Source organism: Stenella coeruleoalba (genome assembly GCF_951394435.1).
Source record: "Stenella coeruleoalba genome assembly, chromosome: 3".
In the NCBI taxonomy this organism is placed as follows: domain Eukaryota; kingdom Metazoa; phylum Chordata; class Mammalia; order Artiodactyla; family Delphinidae; genus Stenella; species Stenella coeruleoalba.
In genome coordinates, this window is record NC_137148.1 from 36,073,174 (window position 1) to 36,095,828 (window position 22,655).

Genomic DNA, 22,655 nt, shown 5'->3' on the forward strand with positions numbered 1-22,655 from the left:
TGGAGCAACTAAGCCCGTGTGCTACAACTACTGAGCCTGCGCTCTAGAGCCCATGAGCCACAACTACTGAGCCCACATGACACAACTACTGAAGCCCGCGTGCCTAGAGCCCGTGCTCCACAACAAGAGAAGCCACCGCGATGAGAAGCCCGCGCATCGCAATGGAGAGTAGCCTCTGCTCATCGCAACTAGAGAAAGCCCGCGTGCAGCAAACAAGACCCAACGCAACCATAAATAAATAAATAAATAAAGAAAGAAAAAAAGAAGTAGACTATCATAAAGAATAGGAATGTGTTAAAAAAAAAAAAGACTCAATATTTTAACCCCATCTATGATTTTGTTATTCCAGAAGAGCCTTTGGTGTGTATCAGTTAGGGTGCCTTTGGCTGCCAGAAGCAGAAATTCCAACACAGTCTGCCTTAAACAAGAAAGGAGATTTGCTGGGTTGCGTAGGTGAAGGAAGCCAGTTATAGCTGGGTAGGTGTGCGTCGGGGCCCTGCTGTACCGCTTTGTCCTCTTTTAGCTCCGCCCTCTCTGAGTTGGTTTCATGGTCAGGAGCAGAGGCAGGCCTCCACTGTGCGCAGCACATATCCGGAGGGCAAGGCAAGCCGTTCTCATGGCTCCCTCTTGAAGAGCAAGGGAACTACTTTTTCACAATCCCTTAGCACACTTTCCCTCATTCTTATTGGCCTTGACTGGGTTACATCCCCACTTCTGAACCAATCCATGTAGGCAGGGCAATGAGATGCCCCTCAGCTTACACCTGGATTTCTGAACTGGTCTTCAGTAGGTGCTGAGATTACCCTTAAGCCAGCGAGGCCTGCCTCTGGAGTAGTTTCAGGTCATTTCTCCTGAAGCTCATGGACTGTGTGGAGAAAATGGAAATCAAAGTAGTGACAAGAGGATGCTGGATAAACACTAGTGCTCAGTATAAAATTATATGCTTAGAATGACATTTCTTACTGTATAAATACTAAGGTTCAGAACATTTTTACATGCTCTGTTTTGCATGTAGTCAATATATAGTATTGTGTTACATTAAAAATTATCCTTTATTTATAGTACTTGTTCATGAGAAATCTATTTTCATTTGGAGACATATACTCTATAATTTATATTATTAATCTCTTTATTACTATACTGTTAAATATACCATGTTCTTGTTAAAGCAGAAAGTTTTTCTTTTTCTTTGTTTTTATAAATTCATTTATTTATTTTTGGCTGCGTTGGGTCTTCGTTGCTGCTTGCGGGCTTTCTCTAGTTGCGGCGAGCGGGGGCTGCTCTGCGTTGCAGTGCGCAGGCTTCTCATTGCGGTGGCTTCTCTTGCTGTGGAGCACGGGCTCTAAGTGTACAAGCTTCAGTAGTTGTGGCTCACGGGCTCTAGAGCACAGGCTCAGTAGTTGTAGTGCATAGGCTTGGTTGCTCCGCGGCACGTGGAATCTTCCCGGACCGGGGCTCGAACCCGTGTTCCCTGAATTGGCAAGCAGATTCTTAGCAACTGCACCACCAGGGAAGCCCAGAAAGTTTTTCTTGAGCCTGCTTAATTTGACGGCTTACAGGCCAGGAAGTTAGGAATTTCCCCATCTGATTAAATGCCATTGAATAATTCCAGTAAATAATGCTAAATGCTCTTGGGAATTATTATAAAATTTTGTGGTAAGCGTTTTTCATCTTGGTGTCTTGTTGTTCTTAATATTTTTAGTGGTTTCCTATTAATTTTTCCTTCTTTCTTTCTTTTTTTTTGTGATTAAAGTTGTTTGTGAGGGCTTGATTCTTTTTCCAGTAAGATAGAATCTGAGAATTTATTGATTTCAGATGATCACGTTAGGCCTGATTTATTCAGAGAGGTATAATATATTGCAAAACTTTCCAGTAAATCTTTAGCTGTTGAGATTTAGTTTAAGCCAAATCTCTCTTTTTTTAATTTACTGTTGTAGAGAGGCCAGTGGTATATTCTTTTGCTGCATAGTGAAAAGTTGTTAAAGCTATTTTTAGAAAGAAGTAATTTTTTTTCTAGAAATCTTTGAATTTACTACTTTAAAAACTGCATCTTAGTATTCGTTTAATGAGAACCCATGAGTATGAAAAGATCCTATGAATTCAGTCACATTTCAGAATAACTTTGTGTGAATCACAGCCATACATACATACGTCTAGAAACAGTGCACATGTGTGAGGCGTTTTTTTCTGTCTATTGGCAGTTCTGGGTGCACACAGAGATTCAGGGATGCCTTACACTAATCTATGGCACCTCTACTCACCCTAAATAATGGCCATCCAATTGGGAAACTATAATTAAAACTTTTAGATGAGTGCTATAAGTATCTTAGCTATTCTCCTAATAAATCTTTGAATGCAACTAATCTTTGAATGCAACCTCTTTCAATCCTAAACTATGAGACCTTAGAGCTGTAAGTAAAGCTTTCCTTCCCCATCTAGCCTGCACGTGGTAGGCATTAAGTTATTGCTTGAGTCAATGAATGGATGAATCCTTGAATGATGACTGTGAGTGCATGTTGTCCTACCATTGTCTTGGCAAAAGTATGGAAATAAACTCCCATCTGGGAGGGAACTGAGTAATCTTACCAGGAACTTAATGTCCATGAACCATAAGGAACCAAGAAATATTTCATGAAGTTGAACATCTTTCACCCACAGTTTGTATTGTGCCAGGAAATATATTAAAATTTTTTTTTTCTCCTTGTTAATTTTTTCAATCAGTGATTTTTGGGGGAGGGTGGTTTGAAGAGATGTAACAGTCTTGGTCTTTTTGTGTATCTCATCTTTTGCAGATAAATGATAAAATTAACAGAAATGAGCAGTCAAAAGGGGAAAGCCCAATTGTGCCTCTAAAAAAATACCTCTTATCTGCCTTCTTTTATTAACTCTTCTGCCTTCTACAGTCCTGTCTTGAAACACCTGATATGCTCATTGGATCTTTTATCCTTGTGTCTAGGATCTGCACAGGGCTGTCACTGGGGTAATTATGGGACATCTCTATATGGGACATCTCTAATTAAACATTGGATATATTCTTTTCTATGTTACATATTATAAAAAAATCTGTGCACATCTTCCTGTCTATTATCCATCCTTAGTTATGTTTCTGTCTGCCTGTATAAGTGTTTGGATTCACTCTTTGAAAGGCTGTCCTAACTGTATAGCTTCCTTTACTGTAGCAGGGAGGGCAGAGGATTTTGAGTGCAGTGTTTTCAATTGGTAAGTTAACAGACTGGTTAAGGGCATTTCTAAGTTATTTTAATTCTTCTAGTGCAACTCTTTAATCTCTGTCCTCAGCTTAAACGGGGAAACTTTAAAACTTTATGCTTTATCTGTTTATAAAAATAGTATGACTTGTTGGAAATGCAGTAAAGTACAAAGTAGAAAATAAAGATCATTTGTGATCCTTCTACTCAGTGAAAAATACTCTTAACATTTTACCATTTTCTTTCAGCCTTTTTTCCATGCATTTTTATCATGTTAGATGAAGATAAAATATCTTTCTTACTTTCTCCACTTAATATTATTATATCATAAGTTTTCTCCCTTAACATAATAAGTCAGTAAGAACTCTTTGCAAATATATTTTAATGGTTTGTGCAATTTTCTTGTTTGAATGTGCTGTATTTAATGTAACTGTTCTCCCAAAGTTAGCCTTTTCATTTATTTCCAGTTTTTGTCAATTAAAAATAATGTTCTAACATTTTTTTTCTGCTTTATTCTTGTATCTGTACTTTCATTGATTTCCCCAGGATTAATCAAACCTTAGAAGTAGAATTACTGGATGAATGAATATCAGTATTTTTGGCCTGTTGATACACACTTGATCTACTATGCTTTGTTGAAAGATTACACAGTTCATAATCTCATTAGTAGATTTTCCAGCTAATTGTTTCATTTCAGAAGTATTTGGATTTTGTTGACTCTTTCAGTTTGAGGGCAAAAATGTATCTCACTCTTTGTACTCACATTTCTTTTAGTCTTACTGAGGGTGAACTTTCTTCATTTGGTTGTTACCATTCTCTTTGAATTGGCCATTTGTATTTGCTGTTTATTTATCAATTAGGATCTTAGTGTTTTGTTTTTATTTAAACTTCTGTGAGATTTTTATTGTATTAATTTTTTGTCGTGTTTATTTTTTTTGAGGATAGTAATACATACCTTTTTCATATTTAAGCCTATTGACATTTTCCTTTGTAACTTTTCCCATTTCCGTAAATTTAGGAAGTACTTTTCAATCCAAAGATAGGAGAGATATTCACAAAGTGTTTCCTTTTTTTCTTTTCTTTATGGGTTGATTTTTTTCTTTTCTTTTTTTTCTTTTCTTTTCTTTTCTTTTGCGGTACGCGGGCCTCTCACTGTTGTGGCCTCTCCCGTTGCGGAGCACAGGCTCCGGATGCGCAGGCTCAGCAGCCATGGCTCACGGGCCCAGCCGCTCCGCGGCATGTGGGATCTTCCCGGACCAGGGCACGAACCCGTGTCCCCTGCATCGGCAGGCGGACTCTAAACCACTGTGCCACCACGGAAGCCCTTCTTTTATAATTAATTCTGACCTATAGAGTTCAGAGTTCAGTTTGAAGTAAGATATTAGGTTTGGGGAATTTTTTCCCCCAAAACCTAGCTAATCATCTTATTCCTTTTGTTCCTTCCATTTTGTGATGCTGCACTTACCTTACATTACAGTTTTATCATAGTAGGCCGTCAGGGTAGGATAGTACTTTGAAATTTCCTTCTCAGTCTTTCCCTCCCTTGACCTAATCTTTTGAGGATTTGCTCGTTTGGAACTTTTTTGTGCTACTCTGCTCCTCTTTTGGCTCCTTTCTTCCCTTCTTCTGTTTTTAATTTGCATTTCTGCACTTTTCAGAATTTTCAAAAAGTTAATCCACATGTGAGTTCTTAAAGGCAGCTGCACTGTTATATTCATCATTGTATTCCCTGTAGCCCTTATTGAATTTTTAAAAGTATAACATGAAAACAAGCTCTTCTAGAACACTTGGGAGATAAGAAAAAGCACAAAGACGGAAATAAATTATTCTTAGTCTTACTACTCAAAGACGTCCTGTTATTGTTAAACATTATACTCTATAGAATTTGCTAGGAACTATATAGTATATGTAATATTTTTTTTGTGTGTGTGTATGTATCTATACACACACACACACACACACACACACACACTCTTGAAACATTCATACATATGTATATGTAAATTTTTTTTTACTGAATGGGAACATCCTATACATACTGTTCTGTTGTGTGCTTTTACTTGTAATAATTCCATGTCTTTTAAACATTCCTCTGTAATTTAAGTCTATTCTTTTAACTTACCCTCCAGTTATTTGGCTATGTACTAAGTAAAATACTGTTAAGTGAAAGAAAATGCTATCCTTTCAAAAGCGGTTGAATTTCAGAGTGATAATATGGACGGAACACCTGTTATCTCTGTTATGACACACGTGTGTGTGTGTGTGTGTGTGTGTGTGTGTGTGTGTTGTGTCAGCCACTGCAAAATTGTTCTGTGAAGGTTGAATAAGTAAAATCAAAGAAGAGAAATAGGTGGTGCATCAGATGTTTTCTAGGGAGCCTAAATGGTTTTGGCCACTTGACGTCTTATAAAGTGGGCAGCATTACAGATGCAGGGTCTGATCTGTAGCTATAGATATCTCAGAAGGAAGAAGGAATCCAGAATGTCTAGGGCGGGAGAAATTAGTTAGATGCCAAATCCAATTTGTGAGGTCGATGGTCGTAAAGTTGGTGTGGTTAGAATTCAAAGGGGTTGCGCCTGGGTCCAACTTGGTTCTAGCCAGAAGAGTAGCTTAAGGCACGTCGACCTAAGACTGGAGGGTACAAGTAAGGTGGGAGGAAAGGCTGTGGCAAACGGGAGTCTGGTTAATAACGGAGGGGCTCTGGACAAGGGCTGGGGGTGGGTGGTGACGACAGTAAATACCTGCAAAGTACAGGTTAGCCCTTTAAACTCGCCGCTTTATGTAGATGCAGCCACGTCATCCAGAGCTTTACATCACTGCAGTGCTGGTCAGCATGACCTTTAGTTTGGGACGAGTCCTCAGATGCTGTTGTTTGCATCCCCAAATTCTCATGCTCGAGTAATGTTTAAGTATTCAAGATACCTTTGGTGGACTACAGTGCGGGAGGGTAGAGGAAAGGAATACGTAATTCCAGAGAATTTTGAGAAGTGGCAAAACTACCAGGACCAAAGGGTGTGTTGTCTTTGGGAAAAGATCTCCTCATTCTTGCTCTTTTTCATGGAGACTCAGAAGAGAGAACCAGAGCTTCTCTAACAAACCATTGTGGCTGGAGCAGAAGGTCCAGTGGGACAGTAGTGAGGAGAACTGCTAAGAGGAGTGCTTCAGCCCGGGGAGAAAGGCCTTGGATAATAGGAGGCTTAGGAGTTGGGCTTGATCTTGGAAGTATAAGGTTAGCATTGAGAAAGGAGATACACCCACATGTATCTTTACAACTTTGTTTTTCACACGTGCTACAAAAAAAGGTTATTTTTCTTTTTTGAATCGCATATATTCCAGTCAAGTAGATTGAAAAGCAGATTATTATCATGCAAATTTTACTTTGAGTTGATTTCCATTTATAAAACTGACAGTGCTTTTACTAAAATTCTGTAGACACAGAGTTGAAAACTTTCGAAAGAAGAAAAAAAAAGATCATTAGGCCATTAATTCTCTGCTTTCCTGTGGCCAGTCTCGCAAGTTTATTTCCTTTCTCTTTTGGCTTAGATATTTACACTGTTTTATGAAACTTGAACGAGGTATTATACCCACAGTGTGGACCCCTGTTGAACATATTAATTTATGTTAGCTTGAAAAATCCTTATGTTTGGTGCTTTATCCTCTATGAAAGAATTAGTAAACGATTTATTATAAGATGTGAAATATCTCATGAGGGGCAGGCTCCATGAGAACAGGGATCTTTTCTGTTTATCTACCAGTACACTCCCAGCACCAGGCATGGAGCTCGACTCACCAGAGGTGCAGAATACATAGTTGTTGAGTGGGAATAAAAATGTATGAGTGGTTCCTAAGATTTTTCGGAGTTGTGGTATCCTACTGTTTCCATTTCATGGTACTTCCCTGTCTCTCCTCGAAGTTATCCTGTGTTAAATTAAGGTAGATTAATATAGCATGTGGGAAAATCTGGTGCCATTGGTTAAGACGATTGGAAATACTCTATTTTGTCATTCATAGATTACTGTTGAATGTTCCCTTGACATTTGTGATCTTTATGAATCGTCCAATTTGGGTGCACATAGTTTCCTTACTAGCTTATTTATTATGCATTTGTAAAGAAACAGGCAAAATGTTGATCTCTTCATGAGTGGTACAGGGTGTAAACCAGTTGGGAAGAGCAGTGCTAGCTGAAATTTCCATGCTTAGCAAATGACAAGGCTTGCTCTCTGGCTAAGCGGCTCCCTCCCACCCACTGGCTTTGCAGCTCACACTCATCCTATTTCTTCCTTAGGAGACTGACCAGTCTCACCTGTGTTATGAACTTTAGGGGGTCTCTTTGAAAGAGTTATATATTCAGATGTTAAATTCCTGGGTACCCAGAGACTACTGTAATAATTAGAATATAAAGTTTTAAGAAATTACCATGTAATTTGTACTCTTTTCTTTGGTTTTATTAGGTAAAAAAGCTCCCGTTTTGTTTAGTAAAGAAATGATCGAGTCCATGAAGGAAGGTTCAGTTGTTGTGGATTTAGCTGCTGAGGCTGGCGGAAACTTTGAAACCACCAAGCCAGGAGAACTTTATGTTCATAAGGTACAGCACAAAGCTTCCTCTATCTATTAACTTGTTCCTATATCTTTATTGATTTGTGAGAGGGTGTTTATTGCTTTAAATATTTAGAGAAACTGAGGCCTGAAATTTTCTAAACTTAAAAACAGTCACACTTAAAGCTCCTTTTTTTTTTGTGGTACGCGGGCCTCTCACTGTTGTGGCCTCTCCCATTGTGGAGCACAGGCTCCGGACGTGCAGGCTCAGTGGCCATGGCTAATGGGCCCAGCCGCTCCGCGGCATGTGGGATCTTCCCGGACCGGGGTACGAACCCGTGTCCCCTGCATCGGCAGGCGGACTCTCAGCCACTGCGCCACCAGGGAAGCCCTAAAGCTCCTTTTGAAATATGTATTTGTGAGTGTGTGTATATATTTATAAAGATTTGTAATTTCAGAACTTAGCCTTGACTGAGAACTGTCCTAGAAAGAATATGGGCATTTAGTAACAGACCTTTCTGACTGTATTTTTGTTTGTTTAGGGGATTACTCACATAGGCTACACAGACCTTCCCAGCCGAATGGCCACTCAGGCCAGCACCCTGTATTCCAACAACATCACCAAGCTCCTGAAGGCCATCAGCTCTGACAAAGACAATTTTTATTTTGAAGTGAAAGATGACTTTGACTTTGGTACAATGGGTCACGTCATTAGAGGAACTGTAGTGATGAAGGTAAGTGAAGAGATCTGTTTCTCCTGTGTTTTCATTATATATTTGTTTTAGGATTTTTGTTTACAGAACGATCCTATTTTGGAATTGGAATATATTCTAATAAAGTATTGATGTGTTGGGTTTATGCCAATAAAAATTGTTTAAAAATGTAGAACAGTTTAAAGAAAAATATTGCAAGATTTATATACATGTGTGACTCACCTAAAATATGCATTGCTTTTGATAAGCAGAAACAAAAAAACAGACAAAAAACCCAGAATTGAATAAAGTAAAAATTAAATATTCCCCCTCCCCCACCTATCTGCTTTTAAGTTTGTTCTGTATTCTTCCTTATATGTTCTGTACATGTACTAATTGTACATCTATGTATGTATGCATGACACAGACATTATTTATATACATGTGTGATATATATTTATATAAAGTGATATTATAAATTACGTGAATTTCTATATTTATTTAAAATTACTTTTCAAAGAAGAGTTTTTCCCCAACACTGGATTGACTGAATGCTGGATTAAAAAGTGCTATTTTTCTGATTTCTGTTAGGATGGCGAAGTGATCTTCCCTGCTCCCACACCGAAAAATATTCCTCAAGGTGCCCCAGTAAAACAGAGGACAGTGGCTGAGTTGGAGGCCGAAAAAGCAGCTACTGTCACGCCCTTCAGGAAGACGATGACATCAGCTTCTGTATATACAGCAGGTGAGGGTCCCATCTATGAAGATTTAGTCCAAATTCTTTGAATTTTGTGAGTTATGTATTAATTGTCAAAATTAGTAAATGAAATGCTGTTGTCCTTTGTTGGATTCCATCAGGACTTGGGCCTGTTAGAAGCAATTTTCACATACATGTCATCTGTCCCACCTCTGTGGACGTGGAGACTGCATTGTGTACCCTCAGAGATGCAGGCACTGGGATAAATGCTGGATTGAATGAGTGTGAAATAATACATAGGCTGTTAATACTTTTATAGAAAACATATAAAATATAGTTAATATTTTTATATATATCAAATATAATGAGTATCGATGTATGACAGATTGTGTTGGTGTTAAGTGCATGTAAATGTGGTTATTGGTTTATTTTTTGTGGTTTATAAAACATCACTTGTGATTATCTGCACCTCTGGGTAAGACTGGGGAACCAAATATTTGCATTGAAGAATAAACAGTAAGTTATTCACCTAGTAAAAAAAAAAATTCAATTTAAAAATTTTTATCTCTTTCTTTACAATTTAACATAGATTCTTTGTTTTCTAATTCACCTTCATGAAGGCAGTAAAGAATTATCATAAAATAATGATAAATATTCATTCTGGCTATGAACTGTTAGAGTCTGAAATATGGATATTTGATTTTAAATTGGTTTCTGTCTCATAGAATGAAGTAAAAATGTTTAGATTTGCTTAGAGCCAAAATAAAAACAAAACAAAAGCCAACTATAAAGAATAAGGACCAGTACAAAGCACACAGAATTCTTGTAGCCTCAGCATTCTCCAAATTCCCATGTGAGTCCAGATGTTTTAAAGCTAAATATGTAACTCTCCTTGAATAAAGAGCAAGTCTCAGCAAAATGACTGAAAAAGCCTTTAGTTGCGAACATTGTGAATAGATGGAGCAGTGTCCCTATTTGCTCTTACTTGTTAAAAAAAAAGAAACCATGTTACTGTTTTGTGCATGGAGAGTATTGTCAGCAGGGTTGTAAATTTCCATTTCTCTTTACAATTCATAAGGAAATGTAGTGAGGCATGAATGATGATTTATTTTTCTAGGTTTCTCTTACGTTTATTGAGTCAAGGTTTATTGCATTTTAATAGATATGACATTGGCATATTCCAGTGAATAAAAGGATGGCCTTATATTTATTTTCTGTACCCTAAAACTTCCTCCTTTATAATAAAACCAAGCGTTTTTCTTGTGTATTTGTTAGGAATCTATTTGACTAGCATTCTTCAAAGAATGTGATTTGCTTTTTTTCTCTTTTCTTTTTTTCTCTGTTTTTCTTTTCTTTTTCCTCTGTTATACAAACTAAATGTAGCACATTTGACATTACTGAATGTATTATAGAAAAGACTTTAGTTTATTAAATAGTTAATAAGAAAACCTGGGGCTTCCCTGGTGGCACGGTGGTTAAGAATCCGCCTGCCATTGCAGGGGACACAGGTTCGATCCATGTCCCGGAAGATCCCACATGCTGAGGAGCAGCTAAACCCATGCACTACAACTACTGAGCCAGCTCTCTAGAGCCTACAAGCCGCAACTACTGAGCCCATGTAGCACAACTACTGAAGCCCACGTGCCTAGAGCCTGTGCTCCGCAACAAGAGAAGCCACTGCAATGAGAAGCCCACGCACTGCAACAAAGAGTAGGCCTTGTTCACCACAGCTAGAGAAAGCCCTCATGCAGCAACGAAGACACAACACGGCCAAAAATAAATAAATAAAATAAATAAGTTTATTAAAAAACAAAAGAAAAGAAAACCTTCAGATGTGGGATTTCTATCTTAGATGCCCAACACAATTGACTGCAGGTTATGGTAATTTAGTGCTTCTGAACTAATGTGGGCATTTAATGAGTGCTAGGCATTGTGCTAAAACACTTCACGTGCCTTAGCTCGTTTATTCCTTATAGGTACTCAGTAAAGTGGGCATATTATTATTTTCTTTTTCCAGATGACGACAGAGAGGGTTAATAATTTTACAGATGAGGGTACTGGAGCACAGAGAGTTTAAGTAACTTGCCTGAGATCACACAGCTGACAAGCAGTAGAGCCAGGATTTGAACCAGGCAGTCTGGCTTAAGAAAACATGTCCTTAAATATAACCCTGTACAGCCCTTATCTGATGTTTAACTGAAACACAAAACAATATTCTGTCTAACTCTCCCTCCAGATGGTTAACAGGCCATCCATTGGAACACTGGAAATCTTGTATGTGGGTAGGAAAATAAAAATTAAAACTACAGAGACTTCCCTGGTGGTCCAGTGGTTAAGACTGCGTGCTTCCACTCCGGGGGGCACTGGTTCAGTCCCTGGTTGGGGAACTAAGATCTCACATGCTGTGTGGGGCAGTGAAAAAAATTAAAAAAAAATTTAAAACTACAGTCTTATTGACTGATGTAAAGTAAAATGAATGTCAACTGCTAATGTTCCAGCTATGCCACTTATAAAGAAATAGTTTATATCAAGGGATAAAAGTACCTTATTCAAAAAAGTTAAATTCCAGCTTTCTGGTCACCCATTATCAGTTGGTTTTCACTGACCACTAGGTAACCCTTTCCTCTGTTGCAGAACAGCCATCCACATGTTTGCTATTAGGAAAGGCGATAATTAAAGATGTATGTTGAGAGCTGACTGTTTGTATTCTGCACATTCTTAATTTAATTCGTATTTTTTTTTTTTTCCTTTTCTTTGTAAAATCCTGTTTGCTGACTTAGTGTTGGGGCTGGAGCTGACTACCCTGGCCAGCAGTCCAGTCCAGATTCAGGAGCAATTGCAAAACTTCTGTCCCGGGTGGGTGGAAGCCATATGTTTTGGGGAGGTGCTGGAGTGAATGAAATCCTTCCTACTCTCTTAAAATCCTTCTTCCTCAGCCAAATCTGAGAGTGACATGAACTTGGCCTCACAGAAGTCTGTCTTATAAAGGTTGTGTGTTGCCCAAGTAGAAAATGCTTTGGTAGATCCTTTATAGGCCTATAATTCTGGAATAAAAACACTTGTATAAACACATGTGGCACTGTCAGTGAAAGTTAAAATGGGGAAGAGGACAAGTTATACAGAGGAAAATGTGCAAATTGTTATTAAGGTGACTCATAAATTTTACTAGATGTTTAAAATTTATTTTATTTTGGGGAGTGGTGGTCAGGAAGTTGAATTTTGTTCGCAATACCTTTAACTCCCTTTCACCACCCCTCTTCCCAGTCATGGAACATCTCAAAAAATCTCATTATTGGCAAGGGTGTGGAATTTTAAAGCATTGACTGTCCCACATGTTTGTTTGTGTGTGGGTGTGTGTGTGCTTTTAATCCTCCCGAGATAATTGGATGTGAACTCACACTGTTTCCTCTCTTTCTCTAGGTCTCACTGGGATACTGGGTTTGGGCATTGCGGCTCCCAATTTAGCCTTTTCCCAGATGGTGACCACTTTTGGCTTGGCTGGCATTGTGGGCTACCACACTGTCTGGGGAGTGACCCCCGCTCTCCACTCACCACTGATGTCTGTGACTAATGCAATCTCAGGTTTGTTCGCCTCTTGTTTTCCCTCAATTTAGGTTTTCAAGGGCTTATTCAACTCTAGGAGTGCTTTCCGTGAGGTTTATAAAGTCTGTGTTTTCCAAATTATAGGGCTTGGCATCTTGGTGGTTGTGGTGACTCGGGCTCCCAGAGGGTGCAGAGGTGGGGTTGGAAGTGAGAGGCCGATGGAGTGTGTCATACCTTTGGGCTGCTCCTGTTGCAAGCAGTGCAGAGCTACTGTTCCTTCTTTCAGTTATGATTTCCTTTAAAGAAGGGATTCCTCTGATAAAATTTGGAAACAGTGTTTCACAGCGGCAGCATGGGCCATGAAGGGTCCACACAGCTATGTGGACAGATGTGGGAGCTGCTGTGGCTTGGAAACCATGGCCCCACTGGGCATCTCTTGCACAGGCATGGCTTTCAGGATCTCCACCGGGAACAGGTCCAATTCCAAGAAGTACTATGCTCAGGAAAGCCCAAAGCTATGGGCTTTCACCATCATATATTTATTGTTCATGCATAGTATTTTCCAGTTGTGTAACCACCAGAGGTCCCTTTGCACCATGAACGATGTTGTCTAGTAACATTACTGATTTATATCTTTATCAGGGGAACAGAGCTAGAAAGTAAAGGTTAAAATTCTTATGCAAAAGGAGAATATGTTTTGGTAACTCTTTGCCCACAAAAGTACTTCAGTGAGAATGTGTGTGAGAACTCTCTCCTTTATGATGCATGTGCTTGTGAGGTCTTTCAGCGATGACATTTGATTTGGCAGCACGACTATTAGCTACTGTTTAATATATCCATGCTTTCTTCCCAGGGTTGACCGCAGTTGGTGGGTTGGTGCTGATGGGAGGACATTTGTATCCTTCCACAACTTCTCAGGGCCTTGCTGCTCTTGCTACATTCATATCCTCAGTCAACATTGCAGGTATGAGGACAGTGAAAGAACCCAGAGTGCGATTTTTAGTGGAGACACGAGAAGCAAATATAAATCAATATAAAACAAACATTCTGATTTTTAAGAATTTAATCATGCCTTTAAAAAATGTTTCACTCAGATGATAAATGCTCTGTGTGAAGGAAAATTAGTTATTTTGCCCATTGGTAAGTTTTAGAAACTATTTGATAAGAGAACACCCTCCCCCTGAATGCCCCAAAGGTTAACTACAATGCCTACAGGTTAACTGGAAAGTTATTTAATGCATAGTTTTGAATTAAGCTGACTTAGAGCTATCACCATAACATCTTTAAATGGGTATAATTTTAGATAAAACTTTAGCCTTTTGCCTTATCCTGGCCTATGTTCCTGAAAACTGAAAGCCTAGCACATCACTTGTATATGAAACTCATTCGATGATATTTTGTAGCTATAAATTCTTTAACGTGTCCAAACAGACCTGGTGCCAGCTGATACGGTAGTTTTTCTTTTATCGCTTATTATAGGGTTTAACAAACAGAATAACCTATTAGAAGAAAACCCCTGGCCTTTGATCTTCTGCATTCCCGAGCTGTTTGAATGGCTGTTTATTGTTAGTCATGCAGAAATGGTTGGTTTTATACTCTGAGAGCAAATTTTCTTCCTAAATGTATTAAGGGTTCCTCCCTTCAATGTAACTGGCTTGAATAATAGAATAACTTCTAATTTCGAGGTTCTGAAATGTTACTTAAAATGATATTTATTCCTAGATGATAAAGATGTGCTTAAGATAGAAAACTTGTAGCCCTTTAAAAATTACGTTGCTCAATGAGATACCTCTTTCTGTTTTATATTTACTTTGATAAGGTGGCTTTCTGGTGACTCAGAGAATGCTGGACATGTTCAAACGTCCCACCGACCCCCCAGAACACAATTACCTGTATCTGCTCCCTGCCGGTACCTTTGTTGGAGGATACTTAGCTGCCCTCTCCAGTGGTTATAACATTGAACAAGTAAGAGTCTCTTTTGAAAGCTTTTACTTTTGTACTGTGTCTTCATCCCAAGTAGACCTAACATTATCATTACCAAAATTCAAATTCTATCAAGCAAATACGACAGTAACTTTTGAAACATCTTGGTCAAATAGAGCATTCTCATCCTCTAAGAATCAGGACCTTGGATTCTAGAGACAGATTTGCCTGCCAAGTCTGCAAGGATGGGTTTACCTGTTTGTCCCTAAGTTTTTCCACATGTAAAAAGAGGCAAGAAGTTTATTAGTACCCTTTTTATGTATCTGGCTGGATTGTTGTAGGGATACAATGAAATAATCAGTAAAACATTTTTATTATTAGATATCATTAGTCCTTTTCCTACTTACTTTCTTCCCCTGTGGATCCAGGAGATGTTATGCCAGTGCATTTAAAAAAGCTAATTTAAAAATGCATGCTGTGTAGAGAAACAGAAATAATCACGTTGAACTTTGAAAGTTCCATGTCTAAATATAATTTATAATAGAGACTCAACTTTGTTCCAAACTCAGTCATACCTTTCTTTTCAATGACTATTTCAGCCTCTCTGACAGCTGAAAAATCAGGTCTCCTTTGGTTTATGCTGTTTCTAACAGGTACTGTTTGTTGAATGAACACAATCTTTTTTGAGAAGAGTTAGAACAGTGAGTCAGGGAGACGTATGTCTGCATCCCAGATTTGCTATTTACTGATCGTTTGCCCTTAGAAAAATTATGTGGCCTCTTTAAGCACTGGTTTTCTCTTTTATAAAATGAGGATGATGATTCTTTCCTCCTGTGACTCTCATGAGACTGAGTTACAGCATAAGTAAAGTATACAGCACGGTCTCTGGCACTTACAACCTCAGGGGATGGCTCACTTATAGCATTAGGTCAGGTCTAGATCCCGTAATAACTCTATTTAAATTTAGGTACTTTTATATGCATTTGTATGCTATCAAGTCCAGAAGAAGCCAATGTACATAAATGGTATAATTGCAAGTACAATTTAAAGTATTTAATATGGTAATATCCTTAATGGATAGGAAAATATATTGAAATATTTAAAAAAAGAGCTCTATTGGTCCTTCTATTGTCTGAATTTAAAATTGTCCTTAGAGAATCGTGTTTCCTCAAGAGGAGTTCTCCTTAAGCTAGTAGACTGAAGGTTTTGATAATCTCTCTCTTTCTCTTCCCTTTCCTTTGAAAAGATTGTGTACCTGGGCTCTGGCCTGTGCTGTGTTGGTGCCCTGGCCGGGCTTTCCACCCAGGGAACTGCGCGTCTTGGCAATGCATTGGGCATGATTGGGGTGGCTGGAGGCCTGGCAGCCACCCTTGGAGGCCTAAAACCGTGCCCAGAACTGTTAGCTCAGATGTCTGGAGCAATGGCTTTGGGCGGTACCATTGGTAAGCACTTGTGGGTTTCTGCCTTTATGTAAGTCCATGCCCTTTGAACACCTGACGGCAGTTAGGCTCAGAGATTTAAGAATACTTTTTTAGGAGTAAGAACTTTTTAATTGCACTTCAGTTTCTGAATATACATATTTCTGTTTGAGGCCCATATTGATGAAGGAATTAAATTGCCTTAATGGAAGTTGCTTCAGTAAATATTCTTTTGGCAAAAAGTCATCACAGTTGGTGTAATTCTCATTCAGAAGTAAACATTTTAAAACACGGAGTAATATCAACTGTGTCAAAAGAGTGGACTGAGAAATACCTTGTGCTCAGTTCTTGTTTTCCTTTATTGACTCTGTCCAGTTAGCTGATAATTGAACAGGGGATTGGAATACTTATATGTGTACTATCTATAGGCTCATCTTTTATTCTGCTGGGTATAAATAACAGCAGAAGATTCTGCTTCAGAGACCTGTTAAAAACGTGAAAAACACGTGCCAGCAGAAAAAAACACTCTTTTAGTCTTATTCAGTGGTGTGCTGGGGTTGGTTGTTAAATTTTCAAGAATCTTTCGAGTTGGTTATTAAACACAGCTATTATCAAAAATTAAATTATATAAACTTAATAAATAAACTAGAAACAAAGGTAATAATCCTAAACACTCATGACTTTCTAATGAATTCACTAGCTTTTATTATCTCTGCTTTTGAGATTATCCATGTGTCTTGTGTCTGTGTAGTAGAAATACTATGTAATGATGGGGCTTCTGTACATCTCTTCCTGAACCCATATTTAATGACATCATGTTGGTAGCGTGAGAGCAGCCATGGCAGTTGTATTTACACCATGGAAATCAACAAATTCTATGAATCTGTGTTTCATTTATTGTTTTGTTCATTGTCCATACCTAGTAAGGTGATGGAGAAAATATTAATAATGCAAGCTTAAACTTAAAAGTGTGTTTTGTCATTACATTGTGAATTGCACAAAAAAATTGAGCAAATATTCTTCCAGTACTTGGAAACTATTATCAGATTCAGCAAAATTGCCACTCACATGGTTGACAGTGAGTGAAGTTCTTATATACATCTCGTTTCACTCTCGTCTTACTTGTTAGAGTAAACAAAAATCTCAACCAACATTCATGTGGGAACCACACTCATTCATCAGTTGCAAACACTAGGTTGGCTACATATACCAGAATTTGGTAACATTCTGTGAGTCAATTGGTTATATGAAACTTACAGTAAAGAGTATTGTATATATTTTTATTGTTTAAAAATTGTGTGCCGCATACATTTTTATGAGTAAAAACTCATGTATGTATTTACACATGCACGTTTTTATTCTGAGGGGCTGGTGGTTAAATACTTACCAAGCACAGCATTAGCTTTACATCTCCTTTTATACTTACCTGGGAAAGCTGTGCATCCTTTCTTGACAGTCCCTGGAAAAGCACTTGAAGCAAAATGCTTGTGCTGTAGGTTCATGGCAGGACAACCTTTAGGCATGACCTTTGCAAATGTTGTGAGCCCCAGTCCTTCTATTCCCCCTACCTGTAGCCAGGCAACTCCTTCAGAGTCTCCTGATTTGGTTGTTTACTACTCAGATATTTGCATTTCATTACCTTTGGACTTGGCTCCCATCCACTCACCTGAAAACCTAGACCTTCTTCATATTCCAGCTGTTCCTTGTGTGCTCAGGGGCAAATGTTGGCTGATAGGGAAGAGAGCCTGGGTTATTCATGCAGTGGGGGGTTTTTAAGGGGTTTAGTTGGAGCTTTAAGTAATCTGAAGAAGCGTTAGTCCGGGAGAGTGTTCAAAGGTTGTAAGGAACGTTGATGCTGTGTGTTTGGGTTCTTTGGAGTTGGGCGTTGGTGAGGTGTGTTGAAAGAGCGTGCTATTTGAAAGGGTATTTAAGCCAGTGTTCTTGCGGAATAGTCCCTGTAAGAGAATATTTTGCCAGGAAGCAGATAAATACTTAATTAATGACAATGATGAATAACCTTAAGAGGCCTTTTTTTAAACTGAGGTATAATTGACATATAATATTATACTAGTTTTAGATGTACATAATAATTTGATATTTATATATATAGATTGCAAAGTGATCACCACAATAAGTCTAGTTAACATGCATCACCATACATAGTTAAAATTTTTTTTCTTGTGCTGAGGACTTTTTTTTTTTTTTTTTTTTTTGCGGTACGCGGGCCTCTCACTGTTGTGGCCTCTCCCGTTGCGGAGCACAGGCTCCGGACGCGCAGGCTCAGCGGCCATGGCTCACGGGCCCAGCCGCTCCGTGGCATGTGGGATCTTCCCGGACCGGGGCTCGAACCCGCGTCCCCTGCATCGGCAGGCAGACTCTCAACCACTGCGCCACCAGGGAAGCCCGTGATGAGAACTTTTAAGATCTACTCTCTTAGCAACTTTCAAATATGCAATACAGCTTTATTAACTATAGTCACCATGCTGTACATTCCATCTCCAGGACTATTTATTTTATTACTGGAAGTTTGTACCTTCTGACCCCCTTCACCCATTTTGCCCACCCCCCATCCCACCTCCCGCCTCTGGCAACCACCAATCTGTTCTCTGTATCTATGAGCTTGGTTTTTTGTTTGTTTGTTTGTTTGTTTCAGATTCCACATAAAAGTGAGATCCTATGGTATTTGTCTTTCTCTGTCTGACTTGCTTCACTTAGCATAATGCCCTCAAGGTCCATCCATGTCAAGATTTCCTTTTTTTTATGGCTGAGTAATATTCAAGTGTGGTCTTTATTGGGTTGTTTCTTAAAGGTCTGTCAAGTTTTAATTTCTCTTTGACTTTCACTTTCCAACAGGACTGACAATTGCGAAACGCATCCAGATTTCTGATTTACCTCAGTTAGTTGCTGCTTTCCACAGTTTAGTGGGCTTGGCAGCTGTGCTTACGTGCATAGCTGAGTACATTGTAGAATATCCACATTTCGCTACGGATGCAGCAGCTAATCTTACCAAGACCGTGGCCTACCTCGGTACTTACATCGGTGGTGTCACGTTTAGTGGGTCTCTTGTTGCCTATGGAAAATTGCAGGGTAAGTGATTCAGTATAACATAGAGGTAAATATCTATTATTTAGGGTGTTTAGGGGTCCATTTCAATTTCAGAAAATAGCTTAGTAGTAGAACCTGTTAGGTGAAGAGTATTTGTATGACACTATGAAAGTTTTTTTTTCCTCCATAAACATGGCTTCCCTTTATTGATCCTTACAGATCTCACGAAGCTTTGAAGCCATGTCTTCTGCAGACAGCTAGTGAAGGAAACTAATGCACAGAAATTCACATAGAGGGACTAGTTGACCTTTGATAATATGTATGAACAAAATAGCGTCTTTATAATCCTTGGTTGGAGATGCTGGTGTAACATTCACAGAAATGATTCATACATTTTCCAGAATAGAGAGAGGCTTATTGAATAAATTTGTGTGATTAGTATACAGTACTTACTTTTAAAACAAATGCACATTTTAGGGGGCTAGCCTGGCAGCTTTTGCTACTGCTAAAGCCAATCATGAAAATAGAAATAGCTGCTTTCAGTGTTTTCATGAAAAAGCAAGTCTCTAGAGAAACTAGTTTGTGATTTAAAAACCTGGTCTTGTCTCTCAGTAATCAAGTCATTAGAATTAAGTGGGGAACTTCCATGAAACTTAAAAATCGCAAAAGAACTTAAAGCCTATGATATTCTTGTCTCACGCTTTGTCTTTATTATTTTATTTTATTTTATTTATTTATTTTTTATTTTTATTTTTTTTTTTGCGGTACGTGGGCCTCTCACTGTTGTGGCCTCTCCCGTTGCGGAGCACAGGCTCCGGACGCGTAGGCTCAGCGGCCACGGCTCACAGGCCCAGCTGCTCCGTGGCATGTGGGATCTTCCCGGACCGGGGCATGAACCCGTGTCCCCTGCATCGGCAGGCAGACTCTCAACCACTGCGCCACCAGGGAAGCCCCTATTTTATTTTTTTATGGAGCTTATATTCTTGGGGAGGAGACAATCAAAAAGGAAGGTAAACCAAAAAATAAATAAAACAGCAGTGGCAACTTTTACAAAAGAAACAAAAAGGGGCTAAGAAAAGGAGAAGATGTACCATAAGTAAGATGTTAGTACGTGCTTTGTCTTTAGAACCAACTAGCAAACAAGGACCCTTCTCCCTTGGGCTCAGTTGATACAATCAGAAAGGCTAATGTTCTAGGACTCTGTTTTGACATTTTCAATAAATAAAACCACACTTAACTTCTGTATTGGTCATACGGGGGGAAAAAAAAATCACTTTTCATGATTCCATGACAAAGAGTAAGGAAATTGTTGTGTGATCAAAGTAAAGGACAATTAAGTCAAGCCCTACTTTTCCTACTTCCATTAATATTTATGTGTAAGAACTCTAATTTACTTTTATGTTTCAGTAGCTGGTGATATAAAGTGATATTTTAAGTAGCATGTTTTTATCCTAATGTTAAATTTTGGTGGTTTAGGATTAAATGACACACACTTAAGAGTGTGTGCGTGTGAGGGAGTTTCTTGTGACACGTTCTAGGTTCTGATTCCCACATGCTTGGCCCTAGGTATCCTGAAATCCGCCCCTCTCCTGCTCCCTGGAAGGCACCTACTCAATGCTGGCCTGCTGGCTGCTAGCGTGGGTGGAATCATCCCATTCATGATGGACCCCAGCTTCACCACTGGCATCACCTGTCTGGGCTCTGTGTCAGCTCTGTCTGCTATCATGGTAAGAGGTCAGAGATGGAAAGCACATTCTTAGCGAGGAACTAAGTATTTTGTTAGGTTACAGTCTAATCTTATTTCTATCTCTTCAAGACCCCTGATGGAATAAAAATGTTTCAAAATGCTGTTATGTATTCATCTTTGGATAGTCTGGAAAATATAGAAGAGTGTAAGGAGAAAATTACTCTTTCTCTTCACTTACTAATTCCTGTCAAAGTTGTCACATGTGACATCTTTTTTGCTCTGGGGTCTTTTCACTGGATCAATGTGTTGGTGAATGGGAATTTAAAAAGCCAGGGGTTTCATTTCTGTTCATTAGGTGCGTGCTGTGTGACAAGCCCTATAAAATAAGTGTCAGAGAGTCCCTGCCCGTTAGTTGCTCTCACATTTGTTGGAAGCTCTGATACCAAACTAAATAATCATGTGAAATGAAATGCTTTTAATAAACCCTGTGTGTTCAGTGAGGGAGTTCAGTGAAACCTTTCAGGATAGGTTGGCCCCCCTCTTCCTCTCCAGTTACTGCTTTAGTATATGGATACATACAGTATTCTTTAGGTGTCTGTATGTCACAGTTTAGCATTCTATTTATAGCAGTGTATAGAGCAGTGTATAGCTCTGTGCCATTCACTGATTACTTCATGTTTGTCTAGTATACTCTTAGTATATACTTTATAGACAAGGTTTATGTTTAAAAATTTTTAAATCATCTACAGTGCTTAGCACAAAGTTAGACATACAGTAATTGCTTAGTCACCCTAAACCCTATCCTCAGATTTTCAAGCTAGTAAGACTGGGCTTATATTTTAGTTTTAGCTGCTTCACTTGGCACCAACAGGACCCTCCTCATCAGCTAAAGTCATAAACACTGTGACATTTACTCAGCGCTGTTACTTTTTTCCGAGTGTAGACCCCTCTCCAGTTTTTGCCTGCTCTTCATCACTCCCTTTTAGGGATTTAGGGATTGTTTTTGCACAGGGGTTGTGGTTCAGCGTTTGCACTTGTTATATCTGTAGGAGAGTTGGTCCGACAGGGGTCACTCGGTCATTACCAGGTGTGGAACTTACATGTAAATGTATTAATTGGAAAACCGGAATGATGAGGAGCCATGATGCTCAGTGTCAGAGGTTTCTTTTCATTGCATGAATTTTGAGTTCCACTCTGGTTTTTCTGCTAGGGTGTGACTTTGACGGCTGCCATTGGGGGTGCTGACATGCCCGTGGTCATCACTGTGCTGAACAGCTATTCAGGCTGGGCCCTGTGTGCAGAGGGCTTCCTGCTCAACAACAGTCTGCTGACCATCGTGGGTGCGCTCATCGGCTCCTCCGGTGCGATACTGTCCTACATCATGTGTGTGGTAAGGAAACAGCCAATGGAGGAAAAGGAAATGCTGTTCTGAAAATGAGGACCTGTTTGTCATTTCTTTTATTTGCAGTAAAAATGACTGTGTTGGTTCTTTTTCTCTCCAGCAGAAATATCAGAGTGTTTCGTTTGAATACATTTGCCATACTGCTTTTAAAGTACACAAGTGTAGATAACTTGGAAAATTAAGTATAAGATAAAAATCTTCTAACTCCCTCCATCTGGTGATAAAACACTTAAGATTTTATTTCCTTCTATTCTTTTTCTTCGTGTATTGCATATCTGTGTGTTTACTTATCTGATCATATTGTACACTGTCTTACGTTCAATTTTTTTTTTTTTTCCCCCGGTACGCGGGCCTCTCACTGTTGTGGCCTCTCCCGTTGCGGAGCACAGGCTCCAGACGCACAGGCTCAGCGGCCATGGCTCACGGGCCCAGCTGCTCTGCGGCATGTGGGATCTTCCCGGACCGGGGCACGAACCCGTGTCCCCTGCATAGGCAGGCGGACTCTC

General features: G+C 39.2%; 1 protein-coding gene across 6 annotated transcripts in view; it reads left to right on the forward strand.

Moving 5' to 3' along the window:
* NNT (nicotinamide nucleotide transhydrogenase) overlaps window positions 1–22,655 on the forward strand; it is a 95,092-nt gene that overhangs the window by 38,326 nt on the left and 34,111 nt on the right. For all 6 annotated transcript variants that reach the window (XM_079918553.1, XM_079918550.1, XM_079918551.1 and 3 more), the window contains 10 exons: window positions 7,658–7,791; window positions 8,285–8,476; window positions 9,026–9,179; window positions 12,552–12,713; window positions 13,528–13,638; window positions 14,494–14,639; window positions 15,844–16,039; window positions 18,869–19,102; window positions 20,627–20,787; window positions 21,958–22,137. In XM_079918553.1, the coding sequence (XP_079774679.1) occupies window positions 7,658–7,791; window positions 8,285–8,476; window positions 9,026–9,179; window positions 12,552–12,713; window positions 13,528–13,638; window positions 14,494–14,639; window positions 15,844–16,039; window positions 18,869–19,102; window positions 20,627–20,787; window positions 21,958–22,137 (1,670 nt within the window). The remainder of the gene's footprint in view (window positions 1–7,657; window positions 7,792–8,284; window positions 8,477–9,025; window positions 9,180–12,551; window positions 12,714–13,527; window positions 13,639–14,493; window positions 14,640–15,843; window positions 16,040–18,868; window positions 19,103–20,626; window positions 20,788–21,957; window positions 22,138–22,655) is intronic.